This window comes from Schistocerca serialis, chromosome 7 (genome assembly GCF_023864345.2).
Source record: "Schistocerca serialis cubense isolate TAMUIC-IGC-003099 chromosome 7, iqSchSeri2.2, whole genome shotgun sequence".
NCBI classification, from domain to species: domain Eukaryota; kingdom Metazoa; phylum Arthropoda; class Insecta; order Orthoptera; family Acrididae; genus Schistocerca; species Schistocerca serialis.
Window position 1 is genome coordinate 68,945,259 of NC_064644.1, and position 12,980 is coordinate 68,958,238.

The 12,980-nt window shown below is 42.3% G+C and overlaps 1 protein-coding gene across 1 annotated transcript; it reads right to left on the bottom strand.

Moving 5' to 3' along the window:
- Positions 1 to 313: 313 nt before the first annotated feature.
- LOC126412890 (piggyBac transposable element-derived protein 4-like) lies at positions 314 to 1,966 on the bottom strand. Its single transcript, XM_050082779.1, has one exon. It carries the CDS (start codon positions 1,964 to 1,966, stop codon positions 314 to 316), a length of 1,653 nt encoding a protein of 550 aa, XP_049938736.1.
- Positions 1,967 to 12,980: the final 11,014 nt, after the last annotated feature.

A 12,980-nucleotide genomic window follows, 5' to 3' on the forward strand; every position in this document is an offset into this window, starting at 1 on the left:
GCCTATTTTATGCACCCGTCCCTAGAAACCGGGCAATTTTACCAATATTAAAAAAATTACTGCATCAAATCTACTGTTTGGATTGTGGCAAATTTGGTACCATCTTGAAGCTGCACATTTCTACTTTAATTCTGAGTGAAAGAAACTACTTTACAATGCACAGCTTTAAGGTACAGTTATAGAAATCACTTAGATGTTTTAAGAATTTAGAAAAAGTCATACGAATAAGGGAATACAATTGTGATTTATTTTTAACCAAAATTGTGGCACTACATTACATGTTTCTGATAGTATACAGTATTACATATAAATTTCACACAGAATCATATTGTTTTTTAGTGTGGAAAATTTTAAAGCAAGGTTCCAGGCAGAGTGCAACGCCACACTGTTCACATTCGTATCGTGTCTCTTTGCGAGAAGCCTTGCCACTCTGTTTCTTGCTCCTGGAACTGCACACGTGACACACACGAGCAGCATACTTCTTAGTAGTTGCAGGTATGTGCTGCAAAAAATGTCTCTTTGTTAGCCGACCTACAGTTCCTTCATTTCTTGGAATGAATTCAAGTGTGTCGTCTTCAACAAGCTGAACTGCAAGCACTGTTATAAAGTCTGTTATTGTAATTTTCTTCCTGTGCACTGCATTGTACAGCCAAAATGCATTTGATACTCCCATAAGCAGCAAATGGAAATATAATTTTCGCCACCATTTCACAGTTCTGTGCTGGAACGGATTGTACTGCAGGCGTTGGTCTCCAATATCCACTCCAATTTTATTGAGGTTGTAATCAAGTACCTGAAGTGGTTTCAATACTACAGACCCATTTCTCTTAGTATGCGTACCAAATGTTGCTTGATGCCTTGTAGACAATGTATACACATCTCTCTTATCTTTCCACTTCATTGCCAATACATTATCTTTACGCCGAAAAGACATTTCGCCCTTTTTCAGCTTAGCAGATACTAAATCTTTAGGCAATCCTTTCCTGGATTTGTTCACAGTACCAACAGCTCCAGTGCCTTTCTCTGCCAGTTGCTGAAATAGCTCTGGACTGGAATAAAATCGATCTAAATACACAGTGTGGCCTTTGTTCAGCAAGCTGCTGTCAGACAACAATCGCAAAATAACCGCAGACGAAGAATTGTCAACAATATGCTTACCAGCATAAACTTCAAAATTTACAACATAGCCACTACTGGCTTCAGCAACAGCATATACTTTCAGTCCATACTTATGAGGCTTATTTTGCATGTAAACACGGAAACTCACACGACCTCGAAATGGGCAAATTCCTTCATCAATTGTCACTTTTTCTGAGGGACGATATGCCTGGATACATCGCTCCTTCAAATTATTATAATATGGCAAAACTTTGTAAAGTGGATGAAATCCATCTTCGCCTGGTTTTTTCTGATTTGAATTGTCAACAAGATGCAAGCATGACAGTATCTGAGTGAAACGCAAACGGCTCATGACATGGGGACAAAAGTTACAACTAAGAACAGGATTAGTGCTCCAATGGTCCGCAATTTTTGGCTTTTTCGAAACACACATGTGGAAAATAATACCCAAGAAACGCCTCATCTCACTTATAGTCACTGGCTTCCACGAACTCAAAACTGAATGGGGCTTCAGATTATTTCCTCTTCTTTTCTTCTGTATTGTCTGTGATGCATACAAATTTGTCTGTCTCTTGAGTTCATTTACGTCACTGTCAGTAAGGAACACTTTACTGCAATCCAGTACAGAACTCGACTCATCAATATCCACTAGTATCTGCCTGGGTGTCGTGTTGACAGGCAGAGGTCGGTAGGTGTCAACTGCAGTCCACTCACTGTCTTTCGGATACGGCACAGCTGCTGGATTTGAAGCAACACCTTCAACATCATTCTCGTCTTCATCTGAAGACAAACTGTCATCAATCTCGTCTTCTAAAAAGAATATCACATTATGTGTAACTACATACATCGTTTACACATGTTCAACAGATATGTGCGTACTGCACAATTACGTGGAAAATTCGGAAATACGTACCTTCAAACACACCATTGCATTCAGAATCGTCTGAATCACTCTCTACATTATCCAGAGTGTCGCTATGATTGATCAAATCCGCAATTTCTGCGTCTGATAAACCGCGCCGAAACATGATGACAAACAACTGAATGATATACAGACTGAGAACGCAAAGATAAGTTTTAACATGAATTACAGCGCTGCCGTGACATCTATGGACGCATTTTGTTAATAAACATCTGAAAAACGTATAGCGCTGGCCAAACCCGTAGAAATAACGTTGCAGTGTTTTGAATGAAATTAAATGTAGCGGCCCGTAAATTTTACGGGCTTGGTGATTTTCGCGCGATCCCAGGCCCGTAAATTTTACGGGCTTGGCGCTTAGAGTGTTAAACACTGTAAAATTGCCGACACCATTCCAGCGGCATCGGAACTCTCCAGGGGGTGCAAAGCTAAAAACGCAGACGCTACCTTTTTTTTATTTAAACTGAAATATCTTACGCGATCCCGAGATATTTCATGATGCGTACAACTGTTGATTCATCTAATAATAAACTATATTTTTGGTCACCTATGTCACTTAAAAGTTCCTTTCTGAAATGAGGTGCTAGAATATAATTTATTAGCTCTGTACATTTAGTTCTATGTAATTTCAAGTCGTTTGTTGATGTCTAATCCTTAAATCATTTTTTACACACGTCAGTCAAGTGATCAATGTTGGAAATTGAACTATGTTCAGCAATGTACAACGCTAACGTACACTCAGCTCTTGCATATGAATTACATGTTTTCACTGGTACCGCAGAAAATGTCAGTTGCTTATTTTGAGAAATTAGTTCATATTTTGCTCCATGTTTTTTCGTTTCCAAAAGCTTTTTCAAATCGTTAATTTTTGCATACATTTCGGACTGACAATAGCTACAATAGGCTCTAGTTGAGTTACCTGGCACAGGCTTCAACCAATGTTTCAACTCCATGCAGTTTCCCCACTCTTTTCTATAACTCTGGCTGTAGACCTTTCATTTAGGCGGCACTTCCTTAATTTTTTTTTATAACTGCGTTAATTCCACACAACTACTATCGTTACACAGTCAAAACCGATACTTTGTAAACAACTGCAAGAACTAACGACACCGCAACACATCGACACAACTAAAATGAATATGACGTTCCAAACAGTCCAGTTCCAATACAGTATTCTTGTTCTTACTCGTTGTTGAGTCACGAAGCTCCTACAGTTTTTCTGCGGGTTCGCTACTGCAGTGCCGCCAAGCGGCTGTTCTGTATAAACGCTGCGAAACGATTGTGCATTTTGTAAATGAAGTGCAAAAGCACATTCAGAATAAAAATGCGGTCGTATTTCGGACTTATTATGGCACTATAAATTGCTGTAGCTTTCAAAACTATCACTTTTTTCGATTTCCAAAGAATGTTGTGAGGAATCTGAATAATTATTATAGTAATTTAAAAAATGCCCACTTTAACGTATTTACACTTTTAGGCTTGCGAGAAAATATTTACATTTTCTATTGATTCGTTTGGCATCAGAAATTTGACACTTAATGAGACTAGCTAAAATCTCTTTATCATCTTTTCATGATGTTACTACTGTGTAAATGGCTGACCGTTACTCGGATACAAATAAGCTTGTCGGCTGAAAACGTTTCCAATCTGTACCTATTAATATACTAGTATTTGGTTTCATACTTCAGTTTCATTAAGAAAGAAAAGTAATCACAGCTGTGCATTTTTGTACTAGATTAAGGAATTATGTGGATCTTTTTGTACATAATTAAGATAGCCGTGTATAAGTTTCCATGAAAATTGTTAAAATTGGTGGGTCGTAATAAAGTTCATGATAGCAAGGAAGCGTTTTGAGTCGCAATTGACTACATTATGCGAGTATAAATGGAGAGTTAATTAAAGTCTGTAGCGGATACTGGTGGCGTAAAATTATTTTTCGGTACAATATGCATGCGTTGAGTTTTTCTCCATAGAGTAATATTTTATTTTCCGTCCCAAGAAGGGGAATTAGGGAAGTAAAGGAATGTTGATATTTATTAGGAAGAGAAAATTAGCACAACACTGAGGATGTAGCGGTGGTCCGTAGCCGAAAGTGAATGAGTTTTAAGAGCGACTCATATGCAAAAGATTTAAAAGGTAACCTAGTCTTGACAGCATAAAAAGTCGCTAGAAGACGCGATTTTTTTTCCGCTAGAGCCACAATTTTGCCCGCTAAAAGTTCATAAAATCCGCTAGTTATAGCGACTTTGTCGCTAGAACGGCAACACTGCTTACCTGTTGCTGTTATCACACTCCGTCTGCACGTGGCCTCTATGCTTTTAGTTGGATGTATTACGCATTGCTCTTGACCTTGACTAATTTGTAACATTTGGGAAATCTTAGCGTTATTACAGCTGCTTTCCGTTTGTGTAGGAAAACCGTGCGGGGTCGGTATATCGGTGTCTGTAAGATTTTTCTCTGTATTGAATAAACGGTGAAGTGAATATAAAATATCCTCTTCCTCTTGCGTAGTCTTTTGCGAAAATAATTTGGAACTGTTTTTGGTATTGCCCTGACGGACTGTCTCGCTAGACAAAACTGGCTGATCGTATAAAATAAAATCATGTTCACATAAAATGACATCTGCATATATACCGGTCTTCTGAATATGCTTACTACGACGTTGCTTTCGTGTCTTAAGCTTTTCTGTACAGGTGCTAAAAGTATTACTCTGAGCGGTTTGACAAATTTTATCTGAAATATTAAAAATATTGCTTGACAGTGTAAAGTCAACTGCGCCAGAAGATAATTTTTTATGAAAGATGCTGTTAATTGTAGTTCTCTAACGTAATCAGAGTGAATATGCTGTTCGTAAGAATTAGAAGTGGACTGTTGAAATAAATTCGAACTGTTGTGACCATCATTCTTACAAGCTGTGTTATCAGATTGTGCTGGGTTATTGTCGATAATAAAACTCTGTTTGCTCAAAATAATATCCCCATCCTTGCTGAAATTCTGAATGTGACTTCCATGAAGCTGCTGTGTTTTATTTTCTGTAGTAATGAACATCGTCTTTTTGTGGCTGTTAATTGTGCGTTCTGACTGTAGGTTGTCGTAATTATATGTTGCTGCTTTGAAAGAGATAAATGGAATGTAGATATTCTGTGTGGTTTCACAGGAACACGTAGCAATAGTAGATCGAATAGAGGTGTTAGAAAAAATTTGATTCTCAGAATGGGCTGCTAAGTACGTTAGTGGGCTGTGAGGGGTATACGTAGTTTGCTTTTGGGAGTATTGGTTGCACAATTCAAACATTCAGTGGAAGAGAAATCGTCTTGTTCTTCAAAAAATTTAGAGTTGTGACGTAGTGACAATGTAATATTTCTGGTATGCGTCACGGAAGGAAACAAACTCTGTACTTTGTTGGGACTGATAACGAACTGTGCTACAACAACAGGTTTATGAGGGACAGACAACTCTTTTAAAAGTTAGTATATTGTCGATGGCCAGTGTCCTTCAATTTTTAAGGCGTACTTTCGTTGCAGCCATTGTCAGTTACTTGCACACTAATTTACACTGCTAAGCTGCCATAACTCTGCAATGCTTTGCACCATATATCTGTTGCTACCTGTCATCCGAGACTTCTTACCATAATGCCAGTATAGTTTAGGAATTCTGGCACTTACTAATCTGGTAATCTACGAAAACCAAAATAATGAAATAATTTCCTTGTGCAACCAAGTCGACACCAGTGACGATAAATTCACAACAGTGAAGCAGTAAACACCGGAATAGTGAAAGAATTCAACTCACAGACGGGAACTGTAGTGATGGCGTCACACTTGGCATGAGCTTTGTGCATTGACGGCTATCGTCTAAATCTGTGTGAGCTGTCACAAGTCAAAATTTACTTTGGCAACACCAAGCAAATTCACGTCCTACTCAACTTTACTTGCCCAGGCGTTCCTGAATTAATGTTCCGTACCTGTGAAGCTGACGTTCAACGCACGTCCGGTCACTCCAACTGCCAGCCGTGTTCCCCTCCGCCAGTGGTGTGTCACCTCCACTGCTGCCCGTCCTGGGCTTTACCGACGTCACACCATCCACAGCATCCAATTTCCTAATTGTTAATGGATTTAATAGCTTACATCCATTGTTCCATTGTAGACACTCTGAGAGTGAGATCTGACAGAGTTTCTCCCACCTCCTAACCTTATCATGCACTATTTTTCGTAAGCCTTTCTACGCTCCCTTGGACCCTCTATCAATTCATACCGAAGGGGTGTCCAGTTCTGCAGACAAAGCAGTAATTTTGGTTTGGACACAGGTACAACTCCACAAGGTTTCGAGTCTACGTCGCAAATCACTTTGCGTTTTTGCGGTCCACACTTACCATCTATGCGCACTGCTCTGCCTCATTTGAATTCAGATCAGGAAACTGAATTAAAATTCAATTATCTCGTGGTTTTCCGTTCGGATGACGATACTGTTCTCAGCCAAATTATTGTAATAAAATTTTCTCTACATGTAGATATGATTACACCTGTTTATTTCTCTGCATTGTTTTAATTTGTTAGTGATTTGGCAAGGAGAGCTGTGAGCGTGCGCAGTGGACAAGACATGACACTGCCATACCGTACTTCGACACCGAACTGACCTCATCACTCCGGCCCGTGCGTCTCTAATGTGTGCAGGGTATACTAAATCAGGCGAACGCCTGTCTTAGAGTTTTAAGTATTACCCCGAAATAACAGAGTCACGACATCCTTTTTCTGCAGGTACGAGTCTCGAAGGTTCTTGATGCTGCGTCGTTTGTGTGCACGCACCTTCAAAGCGAGTGCATCAGTCGATGGGGACCAGTTACGTAGCTGGAGGTAAACTGTTTGAACACTTTCTGTTAGTTTTATTTAACACTGACTTCCAAAACGTGTTTTTGTGTCCTTGCTATCTTCTGTTGGACATTCATTTCTCGCCGGCCGCGGTGGCCGTGCGGTTCTAGCGCTGCAGTCCGGAACCGCGGGGCTGCTACGGTCGCAGGTTCGAATCCTGCCTCGGGCATGGATGTGTGTGATGTCCTTAGGTTAGTTAGGTTTAAGTAGTTCTAAGTTCTATGGGACTGATGACCTAAGATGTTAAGTCCCATAGTGCTCAGAACCATTTGAACCATTCATTTCTCCTGCACGTATCTCATTAAACGTTATAAGTTTTCTTGGTAATTATGTTGACTGACTAAAACTTTGTGTAGGTGATCAGTTACGGCTGTTAAGGATTTGTAGAAATGCATTTTATTTGCCATTAACTGTATATATAATATTCATTCTTTACCTGTTTCTGTTAAATAAAGTATCATCAACTGGAAGAAAATAGTTTGGTCTGATATTCTGTACGCACATTCTTTGCTTTCTAGGTAGTAGCGTAGAACTGTATAGAAGACCTTTCGGATGCCAAGAATATGACTTCCACTAACGTTGCAAAATCAAGAACTGCAGGTCTCACGGACGTAATAGATGAGTCGTATTTTGCTCCTTTCGTGATTTTTTAGGAGGAATTCTCTGGTAGACACGTGTCATACAATAAATTAGGGACTATGTTGTTTATCTACCATTCCGTGCTCTTTGGTCCAACCTTTCTTAAAAACTGGAACAGTCTGCGCTTCTTTCCAAGTGCATGGAATTTGTCGTTATTGCTTACAATGAATCCTAAAAAAGTCATTCTTTGCCATAGCTAATTTCTTAACTGACATAAGGCCTCATATCAGATGTCACGTGTCATTTTCGCGCCAATGCAACGTTCCAAAAGTCGAGTTATATCGCATAGGTTCCCGTGAAGGAACTTCATAACATGCAGTTTATTGCACACCATTTTGGAGTTTGATATCAACGAGCTATGAAATTTATGCTATTTCAATCTTTCTCGGCGTATTCCACTGATGAAGTCTTCTCGGGTTATCAGCCGAGTAGTGGCGTCGTCTTGTCGCAACGTTTCAATGAGTTTCGTACCCATCATCTTCTGTTCGCCAGAAGTTGATGGGTACGATACACATTGAAACGCTGCGACAAGACGACGCCACCACTCGGCTGATAACCCGAGAAGAATTCATCAGCTATTAAATTGTCGGTGTTTTGGTGCAAAACATCTTACCTCGAAACACTTCTAGCACAGTTGTTCTTTTCGTTCTTTTGATTACGTTCAGTTTTCTTTCCTGAGAATGATTACGGCTATTTCTAAGTCTCCTAAGCACTTCGCCTGACAACTTGCAGCATATGTACTGAGCAGCGCAATCCAGATTCCCATCCCTCACTGCGGGTCCGGGGGTCAGAATAGGCCCGTGGTATTCCTGCCTGTCGTAAGAGGCGTCTAAAAGTAGTCTCAACTGTTTCGGCCTTTAATGTGATGGTCCCCATCGGGGTTTGACCTCCATTTTTCCAAATTCAACACAAGTACGAGCCTTTAGGGGAAGGATACCTTACGTGGTGCCCCTTCAGTCCTCTGTGCCCTAAAGTTACGTTGTGCAAGACGCGACAGTTGGCTGCGACTGCGACGCTGCCCCCTCCTCTTTTCCCACCCTGGCAGAAGGCGATACGGCCGCAACACGACTGGAGTCGTCGCCGTTTCCCAAGCTCCGGTCGGCGGCGGCGGATTCAAATACATAAGAAAAATAAGAATTCCGATTTTCTTGCTGTAAAAAATACTGTATGTTAATGCAACAAAGTTACATCGGCTCCCAGAGTTAGTTTTTAAAAACAGATTCACCTTTTACTTTAAAAAATTGAAAAGTATCTCTTCCGGTTTTGCGTGTTTTTTTCGCTGTATATTACTTCTCTATCAATTGTGAGGAAAGTAAAAGGCACAAAAAATTGATGTTTGCGTATCTTACAGTTTCACATCACAGCTTGATAATGAGGTATCTATTTTTCCGATATTCGTCACAGTTATTCCGATAGTTAATTTACAAGTAACCTACTACATAAAATTTGAATTGTGTACAGTGAAAAATGTGGTCGCTGGCTACTTTACGTATGGTTCACGTTAGGTCATACATCGTTGCCGATGAAAAGAAGCTAACATATCGAAATTATTTTTAAAGTTGAGATCAGAATGATATCGATCTCCGTTTCCGAGATTTGCACTCATATATCTCCGGGAGCGTCGCGACTAGCCGCCAGTTCTGTCGACGCGGAACGAGAATCGTGTGGTCATCACACGATAGAGAACGCATTTGTTTTGTTTCGCTGACACATTTGGACCTAATGAAACCATTTTATGTCATATTTCTCCGGTATGAGTTACTAATATTTCTCCATATGCTCTTGACAATTTCATTTAAAATGCCACGAAATGTAGGTTTCTTAAAGCCAAGTGATCAAGCAGAACCCATTTTCTTGGTTTTGCTGAGGCATCTGAACATGTTCCAAGCTTTCTTTCTCGTTTATTTCTCTGATACGAGTCCCGAATATTCCTCCATCTGTTTTTGCACATTTCACCTAAAATTCCAATGAAAGATAAGTTTATTAACAATAAGCGCACGATAGCGTCATTGCATTGTTTCAAGTTCTTGACAACAAGATAGGGTTACACCTTAAACATCTCTAGAATTTTGATTCTGAACGTCTACAGTATACACTGGCAGAAATGTGGAAGAAATAATGTCCGTGCTTGTTCACAAAATTTCCCCAAATTATACTTGTCAGTTTCTCCCATGCAGAAACTTTTGGAACAAGCTAAGGCAACTTTCATAGCCGACTGAATCTTTATTCCCATCCAAATGAACTTCCATATTCTTATATTCTCACACCATACATCGTTATGGATGACATGAACATTTAATCTTGCCAAGCTGCACTCAAAAGATGACTCCAGGATTTACAAAAGACGAATTTCAATTGTGAATTGTGTCAGATCAGAAGGGCCTTGTAAAATAGTAGTGCACTTTTGGCACAAGTTTTTTGAGCATCATCTTCTACCAATTAATTGAAGTGAATGTGACAAATTACTTATTGCAGCGTAGTGTTTGCGCAATCTGTTGAGAAACGCCTTCCTCAAAAACGAACATCTATTGACTGCAGAAAGCTGTACAACAATCTGGTGGTGGTTTTTCACAACTAGAAAGTATCATCAAGACACCAATCTACCGTTTACTTTCAAAGTGAAGGTATTCTAAAATGTAACTTTATCGTTTTACTTTAGATTGTTCATTTTATAATGTACTTGCCGTTTTCAATTTTTATCGTCACAAAAAAGAGTAATGCGAAAATTGACCTTCAAGTTCATTTTCATCATTCTAATTCTATATGTGCATGGATTATACTGATTTTCATAACAGGCCTGAAAAATTTGCATTAATGGGAAAATATTATATATTTCACTCACCTGCCAGTTTCAACTGTGCACCAATTTCTTCCCAAATTCTGTCTGAACATAGTGTCTCTATATTTAGGGTTCTTCAAATCGTAAAGGCAAGGATGTTGTGAGACCAGCTCACAGAGCATCACATCCTGTGAGTGGCTCATTTCAGTTTTCCTTGACTGGCTCGACATCTTTCTCGCAGCCGTACGTCTTTGTGTCGTGCGACTTCCGTCGCAACACTGCTCACTGGTGCAGTGCTGCGACAGCTGCCGCAACAGTCGCGCGTCGCATCCCAAACTCGAACTGCGCATGCGCCAGCAGGCAACTTCTGACGTCACGTAGCGACCCGTCGCAGTCGCTAGTGTGCGTCGCGTCTTGGACAACGTACCTTAAGACCTTGGCACTCTTTATCGTCTTGGCGTTGTAACTGCACCTTCCATCCCTTATTTTGGGCATACACCCCTGATGGATTGTGTAAGTTACATCATTAGTGCGTCACCATCTGCACCCACGATACCTATGGACTTGCCATGGCACCCAAAATCCAGCACGGTAGCCAGCCCATTGAGGTGGGGTCGTCATGTACCCTCTAGGTTGTAGCCCCCTGACAACACAGGGATCGTACAGCCGATGCCTGAGCTGACACCTGCACACGTAAGTCAAGGAGTAAATGCTCGTCTCTATGGGGCATCGGGACTCCCGGCAACGGCCATCCAGCCAGGTGGCCTTTGCTGTGGCTGGGTGGCGCCCGTGGGGAGAGCCCCTGGTCGGAGTGGATGGCATCGGGGCGGATACCCCGCAATGAAGCAGATAAAGTCTCAATCCGGTGGCCGCACGATCACCAACGTCTCTAAGCGCGGTAAAGTAGAATTTAACGCTGTGGCAGGTAACCCCACATCGTTCCCTTCCCTAGCCACGCCCTGGGAGGGACGCAGGGCTGCGCACAGACAGGAGCCGTATTCACCGCAATACCTTGTGTGCAGCAGAACTGATGGGAATTCCTTTTTGGGGACTAAGACTCTGTTCTTTGTGAACCATCTTGAAGATAAGTTCGGAGAAGTGGCATCTCTTTCCAAAATGCGGAGTGGGGCCATTTTGATACAAGCAGCTTCCTCTGCACAGTCAAGGGCGTTACTCGCCTGTGAGAAGCTTGGTGACATACCCGTTAACGTCACTCCCCATCAGTCACTAAATTTGGTCCAGGGGATAATCTTTCATAAAGATCTTCTGCTCAGTCTGATGACGAGCTACGGGAGAACCTGGCACGACGGGGTGTACACTTCGTTCGTCGTGTCTTTAGGGAACCCAAGGATAATAGGATCGCTACCGGTGATTTCATCCTGGCCTTTGAGGGTGACTGATTGCCCGAGAAGGTCAAGGTTATGATCTACCAGTGCGATGTCAAGCCCTATGTCCCGCCTCCTATGCGATGCTTCCAGTGCTGGAAATTCGGACACATGTCCTCCAGATGCACTGCCAGCCCCACATGTCGAGATTGTGGAGGACCTTCGCATCCCAATGCTATGTGTGCTCCGCCTCCCACCTGCGTTAACTGTGGGGAGCATCATTCTCCCTGCTCGCCAGACTGTGCAGTCTGCCAATGAGAGTGGAAGATACAAGAAATTAAGACCTTGGACCGGTTAACTGACCAAGAGGCGAGGAAGAAATTAGACCGGCTCAACCCCACACCTACGTTGAGGAGTTATGCTGCTGTAACACTGCCGCCACCAGTTCCTGCAAAGACTCGTTTCACAGTTGGCCCACCGAACAGTCACGTTACGCCTGCCCCACCACAGGTGGGGGCCACTCTCTCTTCCACTACTCCCAAAACACCCAGTTTGGGAGCAGAGCACCCCGAACAACTGGGGACATCAGTCCCCACCTCTCAGCCAGAGAGGCGACAGCACTCTCTGGCTACTTAGCCAGGGATGCAACAGCCTCCTCCAGCCTCACTTGTTCGGAAGGGATCCCTTGGGCGAGTCCCTTCCAAGGACTTCCCCAGTGTCTCACAAGACACTAGCCAGTGGCTGAAGAAGCCACCAGCTGCTGGTCGAAGGGCTTCACGCTCTTCGTCTGTTCCTGATAATGTGTCAGGAATGCCCTCCCAGCATGCAAACCCTCCTCCGAAAGACAACAGAGAGAAGAGGAAGCTCTGTAAGAAGGATAAGGGCCCAGTGGTTCCTGCACCACCACTTCCTGTCAGCTCAGCCTCTGAGGATGAGGTCGAGCTCTTTGCGTCCTCTGATGAACTGGATCTCGCAGTCTCCTCAGAAACGATGGACGTAGCGACGTCCGTCACTCAGTCAATGGCAGCACATGACCCTGCAACGTAATTTGCCTTTTCAGTGCCTGCATGCCCCTACAGGACACGCTTTGTACGATCCTTCAGTGGAATTGCGGTTATTTTATCCATCTACCTGAGTTACATCAGCTTCTAAGCATGACACCTGCTTTATGCATTGCCCTCCAGGAAACCCGGTTCCCAGCAATGCAGACCCCTGTCCTTCGTGGATACAGGGGTTACTATTGCAACCGTAGCACTTACAATTGTGTGTCAGGTGGAGCCTGTGTGTATGTCCTTACCTCTGTATATAGTGCTCCTGTGCCCCTTCAAACA

Coding starts and splice junctions, on each gene's coding strand:
- LOC126412890 (XM_050082779.1), bottom strand. CDS start 1,966: ATGTATGTAGTTACACATAATGTGATATTCTTTTTAGAAGACGAGATT.